The sequence below is a fragment of the Lissotriton vulgaris genome, chromosome 4_1, assembly GCF_964263255.1.
Source record: "Lissotriton vulgaris chromosome 4_1, aLisVul1.2, whole genome shotgun sequence".
In the NCBI taxonomy this organism is placed as follows: Eukaryota; Metazoa; Chordata; class Amphibia; order Caudata; family Salamandridae; genus Lissotriton; species Lissotriton vulgaris.
Genome location: NC_141691.1, coordinates 2004541538 through 2004563380, shown reverse-complemented (window position 1 = coordinate 2004563380; position 21843 = coordinate 2004541538). Strand labels below are relative to the sequence as shown.

Below are 21843 nucleotides of genomic sequence, written 5' to 3'. Positions count from 1 at the left end.
ATGCAAATTAAAAGAACTGAACTGATGAGCTAGCTATGCCTTCACCTAAAAAATATTGCATGGCTGTCAGAAAGACAGTCGATCGTGTCAGACTCGTAAACAATAACTAGTGCTAATGTTATGAAAAAAGATTGCAGGCACACTATTAACTGCAGCTTTTGAGCCAAACAACCATCCCTTCACAGCAAGTAAAGTCTGCATTTGCCTGCTGCGATGAACACCCCACTGTGTTGTTTTCTTTGCCATAGGTGGCACAGCCCACATTTTGCCCGTGCCTGAAACAGTGTAGTATAATGGGCCTGCCTGCCCGCCTGTAACTAAACTCTACATGCTCCGTTCACACCTGAAGTAAGCCTGCCTGCAGCCTACGCATAGGGGCTATGGCAGGGCATTTCTTGGAATGTGCCTGGAAGTCTTGGTCTATATTTGGCAACAGTGGTCCTATGCATAAATTGTTACGGCGTAATGAATATAGACACAATGGAGCTATATTTGTTGTAGTGATTTGTCCAGCCGGACAGTGATCACAAAAGATTTTTACTAATTGAAAAGTTTAGAAAAAGTTACCTTACATTCACAAAGAGTGAGACACAAGCCTGTGCCTTCACGCTTACAAATTGGCAAAGTAGAGGGATAGAAAGAGGCAAAGAGAAAGATAAGCTTAGGCAAAGAGTGAGCGATTTCTGAGAAATTGAAAAATAGCAGAAATTCAGTTACACCATTAATTACAATTCTTATTAAGTATACATTTGCATATATGGTGTAAGAGGTCTTGGGTGACTTAAGAGGTGTACTATGAACTTCCTGGACCTGTGTATACCTCCCGGCCCACCAAAACAATAAACAAACAAGAAACACTACATGTGTGCCTACCGCCCACCTCATGTCCCTAAGAACAGGCATGGACTGGTTGAGAGAGGGGCCAGAAAAGCAAAATGGAAGGGGCATATCGGGGATTGATTTAAAGCCAGGCATTGTGCTGAGCCTGGAAAATGCTTGTTTGAATTTGTAAGTGCATATTACTCTGTGTTGCAGGGAGGCCACAGAGGCAAAAAAAAGCAAGGACAAATAAATAGAAAAGACGGTGGTGGGTGAGTATGCAAATATGGGGTTTGGGGGGCGTGGGGGAGATGGGGACAGAAACACGGACAAGTGTTGGTTGGGATTTGAAAGCAGCAGCACAGGTAATAAATTAAAAATGCATATTACTTGCAGCATGTGGCGCAGAGACCTGAGCCTTTAAAAACAGGATCGCATACGAAACAACTCAAATTACTCGGTCCCGAAGTGTTTGTGTGGTGCAGGTAGGTGGTGGGAGAGAAAAAGAGCAATAATACATAACTAAACATGGGTTAATGCGTATGTAAGCATAGAGGGTGGGAGACTTGTGATGACAGAGCAGCGTACACCTTGTCCCAAAAGGACGGGCATGGACTATTTGGGGAAGGGGCTGGAAAAGCAAGATAAAAGGGTGGGAGGTTTAGATGAAGCAGCAGTGGGGCTGTGAGGTATTGAGTTAAAGCCGGGCACTGCGCTTAGCCAGGGAAACTGCTGTTTCAGTTATAAATCCACAGTACTCGATGCGTGTGGCACCCGGGCCGGAGGTGTCTGCATGCTACAGGGAGGCCGAGGGAGACAAAAAAAGCAACAATAAATAAATTAAAGTGACCTGGGTGGATATGTGTGGGTGCCAGGAGGGTGGGGGGGCTTATGGGGACAGGGGAGAGTAGATCACATGGCTTTCGTTGTACTGTCTAAAAATGCAGGAGGTTGTAAATGACTGAGTGGGTCATTAATCTTGCACGTAGTAAACACACAAACATTACTAACCCCGCCGCTCAGCCTGCCCCATGCTTCACTCTGAATGAAAGATTTGTAACAAACAGGAAGACGCTGGCCGTTAAGTGAAGAGCGAAATAAATAAAGACAAATTAATGCTGCAGCGATGAAAGATGTGGCGGGCTAAATTATGGAGACTTGTGGGTTCCAGGAAAGTAACCGTTCGGATTCCAGGTGCGCATACTGTAGTTTATTCTAGGAGTAGAGCATGTTATGTCTCCAGGTGTAGAGCGCGTTGTGCAGTCCAGGAGCAGGAGTACAGACGTGGTAGATTTAAGGTCACAAGACAGTTCTGGACCTTAGTGGTAGAGACTGTTGTAAATGAGCGGTTCCGGCAGTCAGCAAGCTCAGGCTCTCACAAGCTGCAGTCAGAGACTTCCATCCTGCCTGGTGCTACAGACAGCTGGGACAACTCACAGAAAGGACGTGTTTTCATTCAGGTGCCAGAACACATTCGGTCCCGAGCCAATCTGCTTCCTATTCCAGTGAAATACAGTAGCAGATTACTGAAACAGGCAGGGCTGTGTAGAGACTGCTGGTAGAAACAGGCCGGGATAAAGACCCCGTGTAGAGATAGCTAAACAGAGAGGGGTAGAAGAAAACTTCTCTGCAAAATTAGATGTTTTTCGGAGAATAGGGTTAATATAGACAGCTCTAGAGAAAGGAGTCAATAAATACGCTTTCCTAGAGACGAATGATAACAGGTATGGGGTGCCTTTGGGGAGTGCGGTAAACTCATCATTTTCTTGAAACAGTGACACCGCCTCTAGAAAGGGGAAAAGAGATCCTTCTCGGTAGGCATGGTTGAGACTGTTAATAGTGATACCCAGTACAGTAGAAGAGTCCCGCGAGTGGTGCCCGCGCGGCCAAGTGTCTGCAAAAGTGAAAGCAAACAAGCAGCAGCTGTTTTGAAGCACTCATGCGTGTGCTGGCCTCCTCTTTGCGGGAGCCAGCATGGTGGCGCGAGAGCCATATGTCTGCAATTAGCACGTAACCACTGCTCGCTCCCGCGAGGTGGATGCCAGCACAAGCACAAGTGTGGCGAAAAGGAGCAGACCGATGGTTAAAGGCCTTCCTAGAGCAGTGCATGCACGCTGCTTAGGTGAGACTTAAAAATTAACCCACTTGCAACGCAGTTCGTTTTTTTTGATAGATAATTCTGATGTCTCCACAACCAGTTTTGAGCCCTTCTTTGTCACGGGTACTTGGCCCACCCACGCAAGTGAGGTAGCATTTTTATTGGGAGACCTGGTGGAATGCTGGGTGGTAAGAATTTGTGTTGGCCTGGTGATCCCACAACTTTCCCACACAGAAATGTGAGGAAAATGTGTTTTTTTTAGCTAAATTTGAGGTTTGTGGGGGATTCTGTGTAGGAAACTGATGGGATATTTGCACATGCCACACCTCCCTGGACTCCTCCGGGTGTCTACTTTTCAGAAATGTCTGGGTTTGGTAGATTTCCCTAGGTGCCCGCCAAGCCCGGGACCAAAAAAGCAGGTGACTCCTTCACAAAACCAAGTCTTTTTTGTGATCGATAATTTTGAAGTCTCCACAGTACGTTTTGGGCCATTTCCTGTTGCGGGCACTAGGTCTACCCATACAAATGAGGTACCATTTTCATTACGAGACCTGGGCAAATGCTGGGAGGATGGAAGTTTGTGGCTCCTCACAGATTCCAGGACTTTCCATCACAGAAATTTGAGGAAAATGTGTTTTTGTTTTACAAAGTTTGAGGTTTGCAAGGGATTCTGGGTAACAGAACCTGGTGAGAGCTATATAAGTCACCCATCCTGGATTTCTGTGGGTGTCTAGTTAAAAAATATATACAGGTTTGCCAGGTTTGTTTAGGTGCCGGCTGAGCTAAAGTCCAAAATCCACAGCTAGGCACATTGCATAAAAAGGGTCTGTTTTCACTGGAAAAATATGATGTGTTCACACTGAGTTTTGGGCCATTTCCTGTTGTAGGCACTAGACCTACCCACACAAGTGAGGTGCCATTTTTATCGGTGTTATTTCCAATTGACTTGCTATGCATTTCTGCCTTCCAAATGTACGACAATGTGTAAAAAAGAAGTCGTTTTGAAAAATGCCCACTAATTCACATGCTATTATGGTTCAGAGATGTGCAAATAATCACTGCTTTTAAACTTCATACACCAACTCGGTTCAGAGAATCACTTTGGCCGTCCGACTATCCATTGCCATCTTCTTCGGGTCAACCAGTTAAGAACCTGGGTGTTTAATTTGATGAGAATTAATCCTTTTCGACCCAAATCAAGAAGCTGGCTGGGGGCTGTTTTGGGATATTAAAGTCCCCTAAGAAATTTCTCCTGTTGCTTCCTAGGGCAGCGAAGGAAACGGTGACCCGGGCACTGATACTGTCATGTATTGACTATGCCAATGCTCTGTACATTGGCCTACCAGACTATACTCTGAACAAACTGCAGGTGGTCCAGAATGCAGCAGCTAGGCTTCTGTTTAATATTCCAATTAGAAGCAGCTTTAGAAAACACCTGTGCATACTGCATTGACTGCCTGTCATTAATCGTGTGTAGTTCAAAGCCCTGGTCATTGCACACCGTGACTTGTATGTGTCTGGGCCTGCCAATTTAAGAAAGCGCTTTGTGTTTTACACTCCCGTAAGACCTTCGAGGTCAGCATCCCAGCTCCTTGCCCGGATACCTTGTGTTCGTCTCCAAAGAATGGGGGGGTAGGTCTCTTGCCTTTAGTGCTGCCACAGCCTGGAACTCCCTTCCTTCTTTGCATAGCATTCAGAATCCGGGTCAAAACATTCCTGTTTTAATAATTTTATCCCTTTCAGCACCTCAAGGTTCACGCCGGGACACTCCCTGGAGTATCTGTGTGCGTTATGAACTCCAGTCACATAACATAACATATTTTGTTCCCATTTCGGAAATACATGTTTTCTTGATACTTGTTTTTCACTCTTTAGCTTTTACCAAAGGATTTGCGGTATACCCTGTACACATTGAAAAACCATTGCAAGACTCAGCTCAGTCATTGGCTCTGGGTACCTCGGGTTCTTGGTGAACATACAAGCCCTGTATGTCCCTGCAACCAGAAAGGTCCAGCTGAAGTAACAGTATATTGCTTTCAAAAATCAAAAATCTGCCATATTTAGAAGAAGTTACAGGCGAAAACGCTGGCATGAATGGTTGGGTTTTTTCAACTCAATTTCAATATTTTTTTATTCCAACTGTTAGCTTCTATAGGAAAACCTTGAAGGATCAACAGCAATGACCCCTCACTGAATTCAGAATTTTGTCTACTGTTCAGAAATGTATTGCTTTCTAGGAATAACTTTTGGTGTCACACCCATTCCTACCACTAACTGGAAAGCGGTTGAAAGAATCAAAATTGGAAAAAATAGGCCATGTCCCAGTAAAATAACAAAACTGTGTGTAAAATGTGGTATTCTGGCAAAAGTCTGCCTGTTCCTGAAAGCTGGGAAGATAGTGATTTTAGCACCGTAACCCTTTACAGATACCATTTGCAGGGGAAAAAAGAGGCACTTTCTTTTGCAGCACTTTATTCCTACTTGTCCCCCATAAAAACAAAGATTTGATGTATTTTGGGTCATTTTTCGGTCCCCTCCAGGGAATCAACAAACCCTTGAGTACCTTTAGAATCCTCACGATGTTGTACAAAAAGGACGCAAATTTTGCGTGGATACTTTAATTGGACAAAAATGTACAGGGACTTAAATGCGAACCACCCACATAGCCAAAAAAAGGCTTAGCACGGGGGGAGGTGGGGCCTGGTAGCAAAGAGGTTAAAAAAGATGGGATATAGGAGTGGAATCAAGTCATGACTTTTCCACAGAACAGTCCCTACAGTCTCTCTGCCTTATGTATATATATATATATATATATTTTTTTTTTTTTTTTTTTTTTTTTTCCACTAGGATGATCACCAGTTACAATATGAGATCGAACGAACTGGTACATATATTCAACAAAAACTGGCACATCCTAGGCACAGATCCAACGCTCAAGGGACTGATACCAGACAGACCACCCATTACTTATAGACGCTGCCAGTCCCTGAGTGACCATCTAGTGAGAAGCCACTATACGGACCCCCCCAAAAGCACGAGAAACAAGCCAATCAATGGTTTCTTTCCTTGCATGCACTGCAAGGCTTGCAAGTTCAGCAAGAAGAGAACCAAATATGAAGGGAAGACGAACGACTCTAGGCCAATGAGAGAAATTAAGAAATTCCTGAACTGCAATTCAGAATTCGTAGTTTATTGCCTAGTTTGCCCGTGTTCCAAAAGATATATTGGTAGTACCATCAACCAAGCCAAAAAACGCATCCTGGAACACATGCGTGCCATCACCAATAAGGACAAGAACTACCCGGTGGCACGCCATTTTGAGACCCACCATGACAGTAACAGGGATCTGTTATCCTTCTATCTTATAGATCAACTTGATAGAAGGGAACGTGGTGGGGACAGGGTAAGACTTCTTAGAGCAATGGAGTCCAGGTACATCATTGACCTCCAGAGCATGCAGCCGAAAGGGCTGAATAACGACGAGGAACTCTGGGTACACCTAGAATGAATTAACACCTACTCCCAGATTGGTTCAGCAGGAATGACACTGAATTGCAAGTAGAACAAGTAAGATCTGCAATCCCAAACACTCACACATTCTTTGAGCCTGCAGCTCAATATACTGGTACTAAGAATTCACAAACATGGATTCTGGCCCATACAGGGCTCCATAATATGTGTTGACAAAACAAGGCACACATACACACCACCCATTTAGCCCATCCAGGGCTACACACAATGCACTATTACAGCATCTAAGTAAATATCAACTAATTTATATACTTCTGGAAATGAACAGAATGAATTTATACCAAGTGAGGTGGACAGAAAGACAGAGTCAAATGTCTTCTGTATGTGTATATATGAATGTTTACTGACAATGTGCCTTACAATCAACTCAGTGTTTTTATCATTTTTATTATATACACTTTTGCACGGGCACTTTTTCTAAAAAGTCACTTTATACCCCTTGTTAATATGATGAAACAATGCTACAAACGAATTGTAATATTGCACGTTCAAACATGGCCGCCAAAACCACCAAGGCGAGCAGCAGTCCACTTTCTATGCTTTGGGAAGTGGTAGGGGATTTAATGACTGTGTACACAGAGAATGGCTGACACTGAAGAAGCCAAATCGGTGAAACGCGTATGTCAGGGGGGCAGGGGGGTCTGCCAATAAACCATTGTTTGGAACAACAACAACTTGGAGTGCCGTCCGTTTTTGACCTTCGAAAGGATCACGGAGGTGTGTGCAACCATATATATATATATATATATATATATATATCTTGTGACCAAGCCCCGTTCGCGGGGCGAAACGCGTCACGGAGGGCACTTGCTCTGCACTTACTGCTTATTAAATGCACTGCTGAAAACATATTTTTTGGTGCTGGCTCATCTTTCAACTGGAGTGATTGCTTTGGAGGTCTGCGCCTGTTTAAACTGCGTCCAGAGCAGTTGGGAGTTTGTTATATATATATATATATATATATATATATATATATATATATATATATATATATATATATATATATATATATATATATATATATATATATATATATATATATCCCATTACAGTGCTCTATAGAAATAGGCGCAGACACTGCAGGCTGCTTAGAATAACTTTTGTTTACTACAGAAAGACCGCTAACAAGGTTTGGACGTTCTAGTCGGCCTTGATCACAACAAGAGAACACCATTTTCTTTCTGAATATATACGCTCAGGTAATCTAATACATCATCATAAACATAGACATTTTAATCTTTTTTTTGATGTATTTCATCATGCAAAGTGCAATCGTGCAACAAAAAGGCTAATAACAAAATTAATTTTCTGTGTCTTTAAATACACTTCTAAAATGTCATCTTTCAAATAATGTTCATTCTAGTTTTAATATCAGTATAATTAAACACTGAAACGCTAACCCGCGCTTCACAGGCGTCTATTCTTACTGTCAAGTACAAAGGTTTTTTCATAACCATAAAAATTTCAAAAGTAAATCACATCTCATGAAAATGCTTGAAATCATGTTAGCAATTTAAACAAAATTCATTGTGTCAGTGATTAAAATGTAGAATGTCTAAACGCCTGTGAAAATCACATTAATTGGTTATCCCTTAACCAATCACAGTGTTAGAACGCTATCTCATATCACGTTGATTAAATTCAATACATAAAATATGATACGCTAAGAAGCTAGCAGCACAGCTTCAGTTGAATAACCCTTCATAGTTGGATGACATACATAGGTAGCTATAATAGCTTTTGTCGCATCTAAGTAGGATTATATTCCTCACGCATACACATACATTGCATTGTCATGAGCTGTTTCTTGATCATATTATTTCACATGTTTTACTGTGGTCTACCCCTAGTGGAGTGCCTTCGTGTCATCAAGTTCTAACCACCAAAATTAACTTATATAAAGAGATTCTTTTAGAATCTAGTTAAACAAGGGTAATATGCATCTACCTTTACAAAAGGGTGTTTGTATCTTGAGAAAGATCGCAAGAAAGTATGCAGATCCTCTTCCATGTTTAACCCTTTTGGGTTTTTACTTTCCATCTTGAGTATATATCTCGATTCTAGTTGGTGTGGTGTTTTTTCCCCGTTACCTCCCATCAGAATCTTTGGGGCATGACTAACCACAAAGAAGCGCAACTTCTATACCTCTTTTCTGTATGCCAAATCAAAGCGGTGTGCCACTTGGTATGCCTTATCAAGGTTCTTAATAGCATGTATATGTTGTGAAATACACTTATGTACTGGATGCACTGTGCTTCCTACATACACGAAACAGCATTGTCAGGTAAGTGTGTATACTGCTCGCCTCCAATCTACCCCCCTAGAGGGCAGCAAGCCCACTGAATACCATGGATATATTTGTATTTTAGATGATGTTGGGGCTGTCCCCGTTCTGACATCAGGCTGCATTTCCAAGCATTAAGCTCCAACAGTCTATCTGCCATCCCCCGGGCCTAGAGCATCCACATCTTCAAGGCAAGTGAAAGAAAATCTGGATTATTTGGGGCGTAGTTTTGACGTATGAGTCAGCAGAGAGGGATATATCCCAATTTCCCATGCTATGGTGAAGGATTGCACTTCACAAGCTCTGGGTCAGCTGGCTACCAGGGTACCCTATGAACACTGGGTACTTTTGAAAACTAGAGACAGAGGCAAATGCTGGGCGGTGTTACTTGCATGGATCCTGCTATATTTTCTTACCTAGAATGTCCTCCCATGCTCAAACTTTTCTAAATTAACACATTTTCCTCACATTTCTGTGAGGGAAAGTTCTATAATCTGAAAGGATCCACAATATTCCTAGCACACAGTGTTCCCACTAGAATGGATGGACCTAGCATCCGTGAAATGAAAGAATGAAAACTGTGATCATACAAAGTCACTATGGCTTTTGCATGGTCCGTGGCTTGATCTGTACCTGTCACTGTCACTAGGTCCAGCCACTCAAGTGGGATACTGCTTTTATCGGGAGAAGTGTGGAAACACAGTGTGGTAGGAATTATGTTGATCTTCATAGACTAAGGAGCTTTTCATCAGAAATATAAGGAAAAGCATGATTATATCCAAAGTTTGTGGTTTGTAGGGCATTGTGGGTAGGAAAACTTGGTGGAATCCACACTACTTACACGACCACTACCGCCTGTCCGTGGCTACTTTTCAGAAATATCTGGGTTAGTAGGTTTCCGTGGGTGGTGACCAGGCCCATGCCTAAATATACTACCACCTGTATTGCCAAAATGTGTTGATTTTGAGAGCAGAAATGTTATGTCTTCATGTTGCGTTTTGAGGCTATTCCTGTCACAGCTGCTAGGCCCAGTCACACAGGTGGGAGGCAATTTTTTGCAGGATAAGATCTGGAAAGCTTGGAGGTAGGAATTGTGTGGACCAATGCATATACCAGAACTATCCCTCTCAGAAATATGGGGAAACTATGTGCCAAGATTTGAGGTTTGCAGGGCATTCTGTGTCTATGTCTGTTATCCCAAACTGAAAGAAAAAAGCTAGGCAAGTTAAGCAATATCCGAGGAATGGAATCTAAGCTGCCCCAGATTCCCAGTAACTCGCTCATGGGTTTGTTGACCATTAGTGATGACTAGTTTCCTGTCACCCAACACCCCCGCTAAGGAACTGAAAGCTCACAGCTCCTCAATGACAGATGAATTTCCAGAATTATAAATCTTTAGACTGTATTCATATTGGTTTGTACATATCACACAGTGTCAAAAGTGATGCATTCATTTAAAACACTCCCTTACTTGCTGGTGTTGGCTCACAGGCTGGACCCGCCAGCACTTCTCCGAAGAGGCCGAGTCCAAACAGAAGAATTGTAAGAAACTCCATCCTGTGGAGAAGAGAATATTCAATCAATGCTACGCAAAAATCGGCGAAGGTGATGAGTTTTTGAAAGTACTGCGAGCGAAAACATCAGGTCAGCGAGATAACTAATAGAGAAGTGTCGTTACGTTTGAACTGCAGTAAGATAATTAACTGCATTCGTGGTACACAGGAGACTACATAAGAGCAAGATAATTTACAACAATCGTGGCACATAAGAGACTATAAGAGGTATAGAGGCCAGCGTTATCAGGTTTTCCCCTGATGAAGGCACTAATCAGGTGCCGAAATGCATTGGGCTTCATAAAATCTTTGTGACCATGAAAAAATGAAAAATGTCAAACAGATGCATCAAGATATTTTTAAGTAATTTTTAGTAAATTTTGTTTGCACCATTGAAGAATCAGTTGATGAAAGATATGATTTCAATATTTGAAAACAGACTGAACATTGAATAAAATTAAGAACAAAAAGTAAAAATACGGAGTACTGTGAATAAATTAACAAATTGAATTAAATGCGGAAGCATCAAGTGAACAGTGCGTGATTAGTTGGGTTAATATACCCACCATAATTAAACGTTTAGTTCTTTCCCATCCTCCTACCCGTATCCTGCGTGTCCAACGAAGACCATACGCTGGAACATCCTCATATTTATTACACAATAATCAATTGGCCCTCACTCTGCAGCCAGTATCTCATTTTGCAGCCACATATCCTAGTTTCTCACTTTGTCTCTTGAAGATCAATGGCTCTCAATGCCTTGTAATGAGGTATGGAAACATGTCGCGGGTGTAGGCTCACGTTCCCACATCTGGGCGTTTGGATGCTGACTGGCACCTTCTCAACCCAAGACTCAGAGTTAAGCTCATGAAATCGCATCATAATGTATCTTTCTTTGCTAAAGAGTGCTCTGTTTGCCAGACATTGCAGTGTTTTGGGTGTGCACCAGAGCTGCTCTCAACTGTTATCGGGCTGCTTAGGGATTTATGAACTAGAGAACCTAAAGAATCTCTTTCACTTTAGGATGGACCAAAAAGCAACCTCATGAAGTAAACACATACATGGACCCATCTCTCACGTGAAAACCTATAACCACTGAATGCCAACATTCTAAGCAGCACTAATGCATCAATATATCTTATGCAAGATTCCAAAACTCATCAGTGGAATACTTGCTGGTGGGTTGCCCTTTCTTGAGCGAAATGTTAACAAAATGTGAAAGTTTGTACAGCTCTTAGACATGCATTAGGGATCATGCATATTATTTGACATATGCAGGAGGGTCTGTGTTTTTTAAGGCATCCACCTGGCATGCTGAGTAGGAGAGGGTCTAAAGATGCTTAAAATAAAGGTCGCTTCGCCTCAACCCCCTGTATAGGGGAAGCCACAGAGGCAACCCAAAGATTTCATAAAGGTAGCTTTATTATGCCTTTTATCAATGTTATCCTGTGTTAAGGGATTCGCCATTGGAAGTCTGCTTGGGGGTGGGCACTGGGTGCATCAGCTCAAACAACCATTCAGCATTAGGAAGGGTTTGAGGTGGGCCACAATCTTATGACTAAGTGTAGTTCATAATTCCTCACCACTAATTTACCTGCAGAGATGTCCTTATTTTACCTCTACGTGGATTTCCAGAACAGGCAAGAAGGCCAAGATGCTTAGACCTTTAAATCAGTCACTTTTTCTATCCTTGTCACATTTCTCTTTTGGAGGCTAAGTCTTCAGTTGATTTTAAACTGATAGGCTTGTGAATGACATAAAGGGGAGAAAAGTAACAACATTTTAGCTTTTCAAATTCACTGTGATCCAAGTGAGACCCTTAAATCATTTAAATAAAACAATTAATGATTACATTTGCACAATACCAGTAAAATGTGAGCCCGCCTTTTTCCTCTTCCTAAAACAAGCCCATAAAAATGAAGCGACACAGGAACATACATATGGGTCCGATAAAGTCTTTAAAAAGTACATGGCGACCCGGCATTGCCTAAAATTATGGTGCCTCAGGATTGGAAGTATAAATGTTTTCCTTTCCTCTGAATAATTTTTGCAGAATAATCCGATATGTAAATCTGACTGCACGGCAAGGTTATTACAAAGGCAGCGAGCCAGATCTGCTAGTCTGTATATATTTTGTGGGTAACCCAGGAGTAACGGAATCATATTCAGTGTAAAGCGCAATAAAATAAATCTATGCTGCGCATTATTTATAGAAGATAAATAATGAAAACCTTCTCCTGGTATTGATGGAACTAGATCGTATGCAATGGGGGAGTAATTAATACAGTTGTTTCCCCTTCGTGCATAATTTAATCTTTGAGTATATAAATCCGTTATCCATTTCTTCATGACCGCTTAACAGCAAAGGGGATCCTGAAAATGCGTTCCCAGCCATAAAGCTTTATCAATTCAGTCTCTACGTAATTTAGCCACCCGATCCTTTTGTAATGATCTAGGTTACAACAATCCCTAATGCTAGTTTGAGTCAGTTCCACCGTAGTTATTCGCCATATTGAAAGCCACGAAAGAACTGGGGCCAACCTTATAGTGTCACTGACATAGGGAAGCCCCAATTCTAAATGTAAAATATAATTTGGGGCTGATTGGGGTAAAGACACACAATGTTTAAAAAAGGAGTCTTCCATTCCCTGAAACAAAACAGCATTAACCATCCCCCAGACACCTCCCCCATATGTTACGGCCGACTTTGATTTAATTAGATAAATATTTTTTATTACATCCAGTGGGCTACCTCCCAGCTTTTTTGCGAATCTCTTAACAGCATTAAGGCTCCTCTGCATACCCTGGCCTCTTGTTTTCACTAATTTAGACCAAAAATGATCCTTATCAAAGAGCACTCCAAGATCTGAAAAGGAGTCAACCACCTCAATTTATTTACCTGCCAGCTGAAAGTTGGGATGTTTCTCGCCTCTATTCGCTCCGGCCACAATTATAAATGATTTGGATTCATTGACTTTTAGGTCAAGAGAGGCCATAAAGATGGAATAAGATTTGATTAATTTTTGTAAGGTCAACCCTGATCTAGCCTTCAGTACAGCGTCATCGGCGTTCGCCATATTCGGGAGGGGGGTTTGATCGAATTTTGGCACATCCAGCGAGAGAGCAGACAGGGAGGACCCACCTTCGGTCATGTAGATTGAGAAAAGAAACGGGGCGAGCACACACCCGTCTTACTCCTTTTTCAATTTTAAAATAGGGAGTGCACTCCCCCTTTCTGCCACACCTTACACAAACCGTGGCATTTGCGTACAGCTGGAGGATGAATACAATAATCAGCGGGTCAATGCCCATGCCCTCCATCATGGACCACAGCCAAAGGATGATGTTAGGTCCATGAAGGCCATGTATAGTTTGCCGCTTTTAGCCTGTGTGTACTTCCCTATGGTTAGGGAGAGGTTTAGGCACTGGTAAACCATCCCCATTCCTCTACAGAACCCTTATTATGCCTTCATAATTATATTATGCGACTCTGCCCAATCCTCCAGTCTGGCCATAAGAACCCAGCCCATTAGTTTGGCGGTGGTATCGAGGAGGGCGATAATTCTTTGGAGAGCCCATATCCCCTTTTTTTTATAAATCAGGACAATTACACTCTGACTCCAGGAAGGAGGTGGGCCTGCTATCTGAATGCTGTTAAAAATATTTACAAGTAAAGGGACCCACATATCATAGTCCAATTGAAAGAAATCAATTGGTACTCCATCTGGGCCCGGGGCCTTACCGGGGGTACATGATTGTAATGCCTTTGGGACCTCGGATACAGAGAAGATTAGCCCTCTCTGAGGTAAAGATTCTGGGAAGTAAACTGGGGTAGATGAGGAAGGAGATAGCCCAAATATTCCTGCAAAATGACTCACCCATGCCTCTTCATCTACATGCACATCTAATAAGGGTTCAGTGATGTCTTTAAAATGGGGGGCATTCACAGTTTCTCAAAAATCTCTGCTTCTACCAGAGATAGCGGCTTGCTCAATATCTTCCCATGCCTGTGCCTTAAGATCATTCTCTCTTGCCTTCCTGGCTAGTTTATAATCATTGCGTAATAAGCGGATCTTAGAATAATCTCCGGGAAGAGTTTTTAGGGCATTTGCAAGGGCTATTTTCGCTTTGGAACAGGCTGAGTCAAACCACCCCTTATTAGCAGTAGTATTTGTTGACTTCAACCGGGTTAGTGCTATTTTTATTTTCGCCAAAAGAGCGGTAAATTCCATAACCAGATCTGCGGGTAATATCTTTTCTTCCAAGCATGCTATTATGTCATCCTTTACCCGCACTAGAATTTCGGGGACTAGATTTAATTTTTCTGCCATTGGCCATTTCAGTTGGTAGCCATATTTCCTCGACAGGTTCACTTCTTCTACAACCTGTTTATAATTTTTAGGTTTGAGTTAAATATTTACCGAAGTCGATAACTTGGCATGATCACTGTGGGGTGAAAATTGAATACTCATAAGGGTCACATTCTGAAGTAGGTGTCCGGACGCTAACACAAAATCAACTGTGGACTCTTGAATGCCCCTTCTGAAGATGGTCCTTTAACCTCTCTCATTCATTACATTTAAAATTGATAGATTGCACTTAAATAGCAAGCTGTTCAGAATCCCACCTCACTCGTTCTGTGAAAAATGTGAGAGGGGAGTACCATGAACATTTTCTACGCCACATACCCTGGTCCCATTAAGTTTACAAAGGTGGATATTAAAATCCCCCGCCCATATAAGATTTGTGTTGCCGCATTTTTTCCCTTTGTGAAAATTTCTCGTTTCTAACACTAGAGCATCTACCACAGCCCTTGAGTTCCTCCCAACCTCATTAATATAAAAGTTGACAAGAGTGCAAATGGCCTGTCTCCTGGTGCCCAGCTCCAAAATCTGGAAATTAGTGTGTAAGGGTCCAACTTGCTGGACTTGAAGTAGGATAGTATTTGAAATTAAAGTAAGTAAGCCTCCTTTCGCCCTTCCAGAGACTGAGGGAACAGCTGGGGACTGGAAGGTGCGAAACCCCGCGAAGTAGGGAGGGTCTTTTGCCCATGTTTCCTGAACTAATACTAACTCCATGGATTGCCACTCTTTTAGCTGATGTGGGTTAGCAGTTTTGGAGGCTGTACCTGCCACATTCCATGATACCATGTAACTACCATGATGTGCCCTAGAGGAACCAAATTGCCACTTAAATAAAGGCATATGGAGACTTGAACCTGTTTAAAGGGCCAGTAAATAGGACCGGTATATAGGACCAGTACATAGGTCCGGTGTATATGACTGGTATATAAGACCAGTACATAGGACCGGTATATAGGACCAGTACATAGGTCTGGTGTATAGGACTGGTATATAGGACCAGTACATAGGACCGGTTTATAGGACCAGTACATAGGTCCCGTATATAGGACTGGTATATAGGACCAGTACATAGGACCGGTATATAGGACCAGTACATATATCCGGTATATATGAATGGTATGTAGGACCAGTACATAGGTCTGGTATATAGTACCGATATACAGGTCCAGTAAATAGGACAGTATATATGTCCAGTGCATAGGTCCATATATAAGACTGTATATAGGGCCGGTATATAGGACCAGTACATAGGTCCGGTATTTATGAATGGTATGTAGGACCAGTACATAGGTCTGGTATATAGTACAGATATACAGGACCAGTATATAGGACAGTATATATGTCCAGTGCATAGGTCCATATATAAGACTGTGTATAGGGCCAGTATATAGGACCAGTACGTAGGTCCGGTATATACGACCAGTATATAGGACCAGAACATAGGTCCAGTACAAGGACCAGTATTTAGGAACTGTATATAGATCTGGTAATTTAGACTGGTTTATAGGACCAGCATATAGATCATAGATCACACAAGCACAAAATCCAAGGTTCAGAAAAAGCAGAAGCACCGGAGCTCCAGTGGGACTTGTTAAGTGTCTGCATCATAACTGCCTTCCAAATACATTGAGCAGGGCCCACAGATGTGTGGTTGTCGTTTACCATGAATGCAATCTTTATTTACCCTGGACCAGCTGAAGGGTGAGCTGTAGAGCAGCTGCAAGGAGGCCAAGTCTAAAGATTATACTTGAATGCATGCCTTATAGATTCCGCAACACCCTGCCTCATTATAAGGCACTCTTAAATGTAATATACTCCTAGGACACAAGAAAAGGACAATGCACCGAGACACTTTGGCTTTTCAAAGTAGTGAGGCTTAAAATGTGCACCTAATTGTACTGAGCGAGCGCGAAAGAGCAGCGAGTGACCTCACTTACTCCATTTGGGTTCAGAGTGCCTCTGCCCCAAAGAAATGCGTGAAAAACACAGGGTCAAATTGTGCATTTCAGTTTCCGCATTTAATTGCTGAAAACCATACTTTCTGAAGGGGCACAGATGAAATATTCCAATATCCTCACTATGTGGAAAAAAGACAATCTCTACCTAAGACAACTTTACAAATGGTGGCAAATTTGGGCATTTTTCAGGATAAATTGCCTAAACGTTTTCTTAGATTATATACATGCTATCATATAGTATGACTGGGAATCTATTTAGAAAGAGCAAGATGGAAAAATGCAAGTTTTCCCAAATCTCACAATGTGTGGCCTTAGCCAAATGAACTAGACAGAGGACATTAGCTTGTACAGCAGAGCTACAGCTCAGGGGACAGAGACATGGCAGGTTCAGACAGCAGGCAGGTTACGCCAGTCTTATAGGCCTAGACCTCAGACAATAGCTTGGCTAATGTCATAAAAATACATTTTAAAAATAGATGATGACATGCCTCCAAACTTTGATTCATGCTCTGCACAGCACCAATGACAGCGCTTATAGTAGAGAAGCTCACTTGACAAACCATTCCGAAAGTTCTGCTGCATTTATCGTGGCTGCCAGCAGATGTCGCTGCCTGTGTGTTGAGGGCCCTTCATTAGACCAGCCGAAAGTGCTTTATGTGCTAAAGAGGAGCGGCTGTTTACGATCAAAGGGCTGATTCTCAAACATCATTGGCCTCCTAACTTTGAACTCTTGAAATGTAGGAGTTTACAAAGATAAAATTCCAACCCAGTCTCGAAATCAGGAATGCACCGTAGACGTGAGGACTCGCTTTCTATGTGGAAGGGATTGGACAAGGCTGCCATCGCTGCCAATGTTTTAGATTACTTATGTGTGACATTTTCAGAATTTCAGTGTAGTAATGAGTGACATTCAGTGACTATGAGTGACACTTTCTCGCAAACAAAATCAAGCAACGGAGACGAGGGAAACATATATTTCAGAAATTACACGCTTTTGAGCAACGAGAAACTGTAAGAGGAATATTATCAAGGGGGTTTATCTCCGATCTTTTGGCTTTAAAAGCCAAGAAAGCGGAGATAAAATTATCTCCCTATTACCTAGCTGTCGCTAACACCAGTTAGCGACAGCTAGTAGGAGATAGCGACCATCTTGGGCCCCGCTTTGCATGTCAGGGATATTTATCACTAATGACATGCAAAGTGGGCGTGCCAAGATGTTAGCGACTGGAAACAGTCGCTAACATCGCTATCTCCTATTACCAACTTTTGGAGATATTCGCGCTAAGCTAACACCTGCCCCTGAGCAGTTCTTAGCCATGATATCCAATGGGAGGTGGATAACATGGCTAAGAGCATTAGCTCGGTAATGCCTGAATATCGCTGACTTTTCAGCGATATTCATGCTTTGCGGGCAATTTTTATCGCATTTGCGATAAACCTTGGTAATACCAAAGTTTACCTGCGATAAAAATCGCCGCAGCTCGGCGATCATTTTTTCTCGCTAGCCAAGCAATAGCGATAATTATTGCTATTGCTTGGTATATGCCCCTAAGATCTTAAAACTGCTGCAAAGCACGAGAAATAGAAGGGCAGTCCTCCTCAACAGGTGCCAAAAGCAATATCACACCCTTCTTCGGCTTTTACCCATGCACATACTCCTTCAAAACACCAACTCTCCTGTTGAAATCACTCTAATACACTAGCATAATCTCCTCTCATCCTACACTTTACACCTGCTTGCACCACAGAACAGCAGATAATTGGCACAGCTCTCTTCAGTGTAAAATTGCCATTCCATGCTACAAAACCTTACCAGAATAATCATAAAATCCAGACTTCTTCCTGTAAACTATTGCTTTAGCTGGGCAGATGGTGTCCGGTACTGAGTGAGCGCCAGCACTACTTTAATTTAAAAGGGAGAGCGTCTGCACTTTTCAGCACTGCTGTAATACATTTAATGGGAGAACAGCAGCACTTTGGAGGAGCGAATAGGTACTGTGGATAATAAGTACCAGCACTTTTTATGCTTCCATTTAAATTACTGCCTGTATCATTTCATAGGTATACATCGCCTCTCCAACCGCAGACATCACTCTATCAGCACTGATTGCTTGCCTTCGCTGGTCAGGCCACTTACCAACTTTCAGGACTATGGGTTCTACTAAATTGCCAATCACCTGAACTGGTGCTGGCATTGCGCTGATTTTGCAAACAAAACAAGTGATGGACCGAATGTGGATCAATGTCACACATTCACCCCAGTCCAAAGATCTGGGCCCAAATCCATCATTTTTTTGCACTCCACACCACCCTGGGTTAGACAATGGCGATATGCAAATCAGCTCTGACCCTGTGCCCCATGGGAACAGTCCAGTCCGAACTACAAAAGCCATGTCCTTCCCAGAACGGAATCAAGCATCCGAGGACCGGACCGGTTTCGAGGTAACATAACATAACATAACATGTGTATTTGTAAAGCGCACGTTCACCACTACGGGTATCTTGGCGCTGAATAACAGATGTTTGTTGTTACCCAACTCAATGGTACTCATTTTATCGACCTCAGTTGGATGAAAGGCTGAGTGGACCCGCCGGGATTTGAACCTGTGACCATGAGGTCGAACACAGGCCCCTGGAGTAGACGCATTAGTCCACTGAGCCACCAGACCCGGCTCAGGTAACACCTCTCATCAGCCCGGCTAGCTTGACTCCAGTGGTGTGGAGTGCCTGGGACCCACGTCTGAGCATCCCCAGCGCACTTAGGGCGGAAGTTGCAAACAAAACAAGTGATGGACCGAATGTGGAACAATGTCACACATTCAACCCAGTCCAAAGATCTGGGCCCAAATCCATCGTTTTTTTGCACTCCACACCACCCTGGGTTAGACAATGGCGATATGCAAATCAGCTCTGACCCTGTGCCCCATGGGAACAGTCCAGTCCGAACTACAAAAGCCATGTCCTTCCCGGAACGGAATCAAGCATCCGAGGACCAGACCGGTTTTGAGGTAACACCTCTCATCAGCCCGGCTAGCTTGACTCCAGTGGTGTGGAGTGCCTGGGACCCACGTCTGAGCATCCCCAGCGCACTTAGGGCGGAATTTGCAAACAAAACAAGTGATGGACCGAATGTGGATCAATGTCACACATTCAACCCAGTCCAAAGATCTGGGCCCAAATCCATCATTTTTTTGCACTCCACACCACCCTGGGTTAGACAATGGCGATATGCAAATCAGCTCTGACCCTGTGCCCCATGGGAACAGTCCAGTCCGAACTACAAAAGCCATGTCCTTCCCAGAACGGAATCAAGCATCCGAGGACCGGACCGGTTTCGAGGTAACAACTCTCATCAGCCCGGCTAGCTTGACTCCAGTGGTGTGGAGTGCCTGGGACCCACGTCTGAGCATCCCCAGCGCACTTAGGGCGGAATTTGCAAACAAAACAAGTGATGGACCGAATGTGGATCAATGTCACACATTCAACCCAGTCCAAAGATCTGGGCCCAAATCCATCGTTTTTTTGCACTCCACACCACCCTGGGTTAGACAATGGCAATATGCAAATCAGCTCTGACCCTGTGCCCCATGGGAACAGTCCAGTCCGAACTACAAAAGCCATGTCCTTCCCAGAACGGAATCAAGCATCCGAGGACCGGACCGGTTTCGAGGTAACACCTCTCATCAGCCCGGCTAACTTGACTCCAGTGGTGTGGAGTGCCTGGGACCCACGTCTGAGCATCCCCAGCGCACTTAGGGCGGAATTTGCAAACAAAACAAGTGATGGACCGAATGTGGATCAATGTCACACATTCAACCCAGTCCAAAGATATGGGCCCAAATCCATCGTTTTTTGCACTCCACACCACCCTGGGTTAGACAATGGCGATATGCAAATCAGCTCTGACCCTGTGCCCCATGGGGACAGTCCAGTCCGAACTACAAAAGCCATGTCCTTCCCAGAACGGAATCAAGCATCCGAGGACCGGACCGGTTTCGAGGTAACACCTCTCATCAGCCCGGCTAGCTTGACTCCAGTGGTGTGGAGTGCCTGGGACCCACGTCTGAGCATCCCCAGCGCACTTAGGGCGGAATTTGCAAACAAAACAAGTGATGGACCGAATGTGGATCAATGTCACACATTCAACCCAGTCCAAAGATCTGGGCCCAAATCCATCGTTTTTTTGCACTCCACACCACCCTGGGTTAGACAATGGCGATATGCGAATCAGCTCTGACCCTGTGCCCCATGGGAACAGTCCAGTCCAAACTACAAAAACCATGTCCTTCCCAGAACGGAATCAAGCATCCGAGGACCGGACCGGTTTCGAGGTAACACCTCTCATCAGCCCAGCTAGCTTGACTCCAGTGGGTCTCTCTTGACTTTGGGGGGCTCAGAGCTGCATTAAAAAGTTGACAGTTTGTTGAATCCTCAGTCACAGGCTCTGTTCTGCTGTGCCTTTTCAAGAAAATACAGCACGGGGCTCGCCCGGACGGACACAAGTGCCACAAAAATCCCACAACACACATGGAGCCAGGGCTGGTGAAGAATGCTTTACATCACAGGCCTGCCCAAAGGATGGGAATCTCTGCCTGGGGCTAGGGCTGGTAAGGCTCAGGCAGCAGGGGGGCACAGCAGGACTTAGAAACACTCCTGCCTGGTGCCAGTGTGAAAGCGATCTCCTGCACAGCAGAATAGCACTGACAGGTCACGCAAGTCCCTCCGTCAGGGGCCGAAAATATATTTTTTAAAGTCTAGTCAGTGCTTTAAATCAAGAGTCAACTGAATGGGGCTTTGCGGGGGGTGGCCGACCGGAGGGAGGCTCGCCCCCCCTGGGATTTTGGGGCCCCGGGAGGAAGGGTGAGGGGAGGAATTGGCCAGGGGACAGGAAGGGTGATTGGGCTGGTTGGGCTAGCCCGGGGGGAATTGGGCTGCTTTGGGCTCTTTTTGGGCTAGTGCCTTTAAGAGCGGCCATTTTGGGTCACTGTGCACCATTTCGTGGGACAGTGACCCAGCAGCCGGAGGGCAGGTTAATCGTTGTGTAGTTTTAGTGAGGATTGTAATTTAGCAGGTTACGCTTTTGCTGGGGGCAGCATCGGTTTTAGGGCGATAGTAGAATGCGTCGTGGGCTTCCAGGACTGGTGTGCAGGGTCGTGTGGTGGAGCGGAGGGCTTTGAGGTGGCAGTGCGGACGGCGGGAGAGGCTTTACCTGGTTGCATGGCCGCGGAGGCGGATC

The 21843-nt window shown here is 43.9% G+C and overlaps 1 protein-coding gene across 1 annotated transcript in view; it reads right to left on the bottom strand.

The window, feature by feature from the left end:
* Positions 1-21843, bottom strand: part of LOC147724850 (fucolectin-4-like) — an 84847-nt gene that overhangs the window by 50917 nt on the left and 12087 nt on the right. Inside the window, exon 2 of the mRNA XM_086966342.1 lies at positions 10204-10289. Within this exon, the coding sequence (XP_086822468.1) occupies positions 10204-10288 (85 nt within the window). The 5' untranslated portion in view covers position 10289. The remainder of the gene's footprint in view (positions 1-10203; positions 10290-21843) is intronic.